This window comes from Brugia malayi (assembly GCF_000002995.4).
Source record: "Brugia malayi strain FR3 genome assembly, contig: Bm_v4_Chr2_contig_001, whole genome shotgun sequence".
In the NCBI taxonomy this organism is placed as follows: Eukaryota; Metazoa; Nematoda; class Chromadorea; order Rhabditida; family Onchocercidae; genus Brugia; species Brugia malayi.
The window spans coordinates 2,713,365-2,719,061 of record NW_025062476.1 but is presented as its reverse complement, the minus strand read 5'-3'; the positions used below and the strand labels follow the sequence as shown (position 1 = coordinate 2,719,061).

Below are 5,697 nucleotides of genomic sequence, written 5' to 3'. Positions count from 1 at the left end.
ATAAGTAAATAACTTTTTATCTAACTTCTATCAATTTTTAGCCTAAAAATATGACAACATACGGAAACTGACTGAAAAATGATTTCAGAATATCAAACAAAAAAATTTATTTTTGCCGTAATATTTTCATACTGATATCAGTGTAATGTAATATTACATAATACTATCAAAATACATAAATAATAATATAAAAAAATAATTATCACAAAAAAAAGCATAGCAAAACTTCTTTCACAATAAAATTTCAGCTTTCCGGTTTGATTTGCCTTGTTAAACCGTATGGGGTCATACCTTTTTGCGAAGCGCATTTATTTGTACCATATTGTAATGGAATTACCATCTCACCACGACGTATCACTGATTCCGGAAAAAAACGAGGACGACCCTGGGAAAGTTTAACAACCCATGACGGAAATGGTACTGGGGCATTTTTTGATTGAGCCTGAAAAAAAAAAAATAAAATCATTGTCTTTTTTTTTTTTTGAAAAAGATTAAAACGATATAACTTTTAAAATACAATTGTAATCATTTAAACGTTGTAAAATTAAGAAAAATAAATTATAGTAGTTGGAAAACTAAATAAAATTAAAAAATTTTATATAAAAATAGTAACAATTAACTATGTGAAGTTAATAAATGATAAGAAATAATCAAAAAACAATTAACAGTTTGATAAACTTAAAAAGTAATATGTGTATGCAACAGAATAATTGCTAACAGTAAATTATCAAAATAAAAAGATGAACGATTGATAACACTTATCAGTTGTTTTCTTTTTCTTTCTCATTTTCTCGGAAGAGAAATTAAATTTTTTTTTTTTTTTTTTTTTTAAAAGATATTTTGGAAGCTTTTAGTAATTGCATAGCTAAAAAAAAAAAAAGAAAGTTAAATTGTTTAGTTACGAAAAGAAAATTTAGACTTTGTCTTGTTGTATTGATAAATTTGTTAATTTAATCATTAATTAATTACAATTACAACAAAAGGAATTATTTGAAATTTTTTTTATCAATTATGAATTTATAAAGTAAACAAATAGATTAATAAATTATACCACAGCAGCTAATGCTCTAAGACATTCGATTACTTTGTAGCATTGTTTATTTTCATACAAATCAACTGTTTGAAAACATGAAATTTCTGGTACACCGTACGATTTAATTGCATCCAGAAAATTGCTTATATTTTCCATCTGTAATAGTCACAAAAGTATTTTTAATTTTTTTATTTTTTATCAGAATTAAATTTTTAATTTTTTATCAGAATTAAAATTAAATGGAAATTAATTTTGCATTTCATTAAATTAGTACTAAGATATATATCATTTGATCCTATTAAAATATCACAATAATTTCATAAGCAATAAATTATGCAACAAAATTAATAATTTCAGCAATTATTTTTATTTCTGGATAAATATTTTTACATATTTTTTATTTTCAAACATATTTTAAAACAAAATTTCTAATAATTTACTTTATGAAAAGGCATTTTTGGTTTAGCATTGTATGGTAGCGCATTTGTCTTATCCAGTAATCGATTCATTAAACTGAAATTAACAAAATTAAAAAAAAAAAAAAAAGAGAAATAGAAAAATATTTTGAAATTTAAGGAATTTAAGAAACATAAAAAAAATGAAAGATATGCTTTTGGATTTATATTTGCACCTAAATATTTCGAAGAGATTTAAAAATTTTGCATTAATCATTTCAATATGTTTTATATTTTGCAAAATAATAGCATTTCAGTGTCATTTCAAATTTTATTCCGCAATACTTTGAATAGTTCAAATATTAAAATTTGCTTAAATTTGAAATTTTAAATTTGTAATTTAAAAACTTACACACATAACCGAGTGCCATCCTTCAATGCATCGGCAACATCTTGAGCTGTTTCAAAAGTTGATGGATCTTTATCAAATTGCATATTTGTTGCATGCTCAATCCAAAATAGCACTTCTTGCGCTTCTTCGATACTGAAGCGTGCCTGATTCTAAAATTTTCAAAATTTAATTGCAAATAATTAAATTAAATTATTTTTTCAATTGAACAACAAATATTAATAAAATGCTTTTTTTTTATTTTAAAATCATTGCTGTTTTGCTTTTTCATCAATACTTTTTTTTATTTTTATTTAGTTTTTTTTATTTTCTTGCAATTTCATGCATAAATTTCTCTTTTCTTATCAAATTTAAATTAATTGTATCACATTAAATGCATTAATTATTTATGTTAAATTGGCATAAATTATTTTTTTACACAAATATATTTAAGGTAAATTAGTAATTATTATTGCACATTGAATATAGGCCAAAATTATAATTCTTTTTATTCAAATTAATGCTAAAATTGATCAATTCAAGTTATACAATCATTTAAATTATAAATTTTAATCGTTTCAGATTAAGAGAAATATTTCAGTTTCATAGACTCATAAAATCTACCGAAGCAATAATGACCGATCAAACTATACTACACATACAACTATGTCATTTCAACAAAAGTTATATTAAACTATAAAATTGAACTCTCATATAAAGATGTTAATAAATTATAAATTAATTATTTAAATATAATTACTAATTTTTTTTTCTTTTGATTTCAAAAAAAATGATTAAACATTGAAAAAATCTTCTTTGTTTTATCTAATAAATAAAAAAAAAAAACATTAATCTAATCAATCAAATATTTCTATTAAAATATTTAATTGATTTGAAATGTAACAAAATGTTTAACAAATAATTATCATTTGTAATTTAATTATTATCAAAAACTTTTGTAGAAAAAAAAAAAAATTTTTTTTTTTCTTTTTACGAGAAATGTTACAAATAATTATTTTATATAAGGAAAGAAATAAAATTTATTTGATGAATTAATGTATGAAAGAAGAAAAATAACTTTTTCGTTAACAAAGAAAAAAAAATTTTTTTTCGTTCTTTTTTTTTTGAGAAAGAAATATTTATTATTTTATTTTATTATATAAATGATAAGAAGAAATATTATTAATTAATGGAAAAAGAGGAATAATTGCCATATTATACATAATATTTCATTTTTTTTTTCCTTCGTTTTATTATTTGCGCAAACATTAAAAAGAAGAAATTAAAAAAAAAAAAAAAAAAAAAAATGATAAATAATTATTTACACAGAAAAAAACGATGCGATTTTCTTTTTTTCCTTTTATCAGTCAAAAGCGCTTCGAATCAAACAAATAATTAATTCTCTTTGCTATATTTACCATAAAATAAAATGTAAATATTGTAATGAACATCTGCTTCCCTTCACTCTCAAATATTTTTAAATTATTTTTTTTTTTTTTTTAATGCAAATTGATTTATAATAATTTAAATAATATTTCCTCTTTTTTTTCTTTCTTCCACTTTCTCTTCTCATTATTAATATTCTATACAAATAGTTTTATTAAAAATAAAAAAAAAGAGATATTTTTTTTTCTTTCATTTAAATGTGACAAATAAAATGAATTAATATTGAGGAGTGAAAAATTAAAACAATGAAAAAGTTTATTATCATTTCGAATTTTCAAAATTCCAATTATCATTAATTTTTAACTGTACATATTTGCTGGACAAATAAAATCAATCAAATAATTACAAATTAATTTAAAATCATTTCATTTTCATCAAGATGGAAAGAAATTTTTTTTTTTTTTTTTGGTTTCTTTATAGAGTAAAGAACAAAGTAACTTTGATGAAAATGAGTAAAGAACAAAGTAACTTTGATGAAAATGAGTAAAGAACAAAGTAACTTTGTTGAATGAAATGTTTAATTTTCCTTTCTTCCATTTCGAAAAATAAGAAGGTTTACAAATCAGTTAAAAAGAGAATTAATTTTTTTAAGTATTGCATACCTTTTATTATTCTTTAGAATGCCAAAAAGAAAAAAAATAAATGTAAATACCATTTTCAAATATTATCCATCCACCATTCAACAATTATTTACTCTTTTTTATTTTCAAATCTTGATCACTTGATCATGTTGATCAAGTGATCAATACTTATCAGCGTTATCTTTTCTCTCTTCTTTTCCATTTTTCCTTTTTCTTTTTCTTTTTTTTTTTTTTTAGATACTTTAACTTTTTGAAGGTGAAACTAAATTACAATTACAATTTGTTCGTTTAAACGTTTAGGCTAATAGTTTTGACCTTTCTTTTTCGTTCTTTGTTAAAATTTGTATGTATTTGTTGGTTTGAACAAATCTGTTCACTGTATTATTGTTGAAAATGTGACAGTAAAATGAGCAACATAGTTGAGAAATGAGGATGAAACGGCTGAAGAAGTGGTAAAATTAACCTTGACGGAAGATTTAAGATGAGCGGCGCAAACCTACTACAAAAGGGTCACCTATTCTTAACCTGCCAAATCAATTGTAATTATTTTCGTAATGTTGTTTATATTCTTTTTATTAACCATAGTATATTGCTTAGATGGAAAAAGTTTTTTTTTTTAGTTATTCCAGGTTAATTTTAGGCTTCTAACGATTGAATTACCATATTCAAGTTGTTTTTTTTTTTTTCTCTTTCTTTTGCCTGGAAATTTATATTATGAACATTAAATTATTTGGTAATTTCCATGATAATTTGATTTTTTTCGTTTTTTTTTTTTGGAAATTTAATTGCTTGAAACATTAAGTTAATTGATAATTATCTACAGATTAATGAAAATAAATAATAATTTACAGTAAACATATGGGTTCAATTTTAGTTTATAAAGTTTATAAACTTATCACTAAATAATGGATTATGTGAGTAAGTGTTAAAAGATATTGAAATATTTGCATATATCACAAAAAAAAAAAAAAAAAAAAATCTTTTATAAATGAAAAAGGAATTTGAAAGACTAAAGAGAAAAGATGCAAAATGTTATAATATTATTAAACATCAAATTTACTACTACTGTCAAATTTTTTCACCTCCTCAGAGTTCACATAATTTTTTTTTTTTTTTCTAAAATCTAAAATTTTATTTTCTAAAATCTAAAATTTTATTTTATTTTTTCAAACGAAAAAAATTTTATTTTTCAACTCAATCAGCTGGATAAACACTGATCACATCATTTGAGAAAATTTAAACGTAAATAAATTAAAAAATTACATCGATAAATTTAGAATAATTCATGAATAATTGTAATAAATAGAATCGTACGATCGGATAGCTTATCAATGTTAACATTAGTGATCGATTTCTGATCTAATTATTTTACATTAATGAAATGACGAAAATGACGTACGTAATAGATATAACACTAAGATAATACATAACAGCTAATATATAATAGTGAACATGGATTAAATATGTTAAAATTACACAATTAAAAACAAAATAATAGTAACATTAGGAATTTTAGTAATACTTATAAGTCAAGTTAATTTTGAATTTTATAACTTTGATATGGCATTTGAAAGGTTTTTTAAGATAAAGTATTGAATTGTATACGTACGACATTTCATCACTCATAAAATATATCACAACTAAATTCTATACAAATTTTTAAAATATTTAAAAATTTAGCGGAAAAATTCTGGAATATTTTTCGATCGTATTCATAAAATATTTTTACATCCTAAGAAATAATTTTCTTTGTTTTTTTGAATATTTATATCATATCATAAAAAAAAAAAAAAAGAAACTAACTTTCCTTTCCAATTCTCGGCTAAGGCCATAACTTGGCCCATGATTGGCCAT

At 21.5% G+C, this 5,697-nt stretch overlaps 1 protein-coding gene across 1 annotated transcript; it reads right to left on the bottom strand.

The window, feature by feature from the left end:
* Window positions 1–244: 244 nt before the first annotated feature.
* Bma-cpn-2 (Uncharacterized protein) lies at window positions 245–5,697 on the bottom strand (the record flags this gene model as incomplete). The annotated part of the gene is made up of 5 exons (XM_043078224.1): window positions 245–442; window positions 1,052–1,189; window positions 1,474–1,546; window positions 1,841–1,989; window positions 5,647–5,697. 5 exons carry the CDS (start codon window positions 5,695–5,697, stop codon window positions 245–247), a joined length of 609 nt encoding a protein of 202 aa, XP_042934158.1.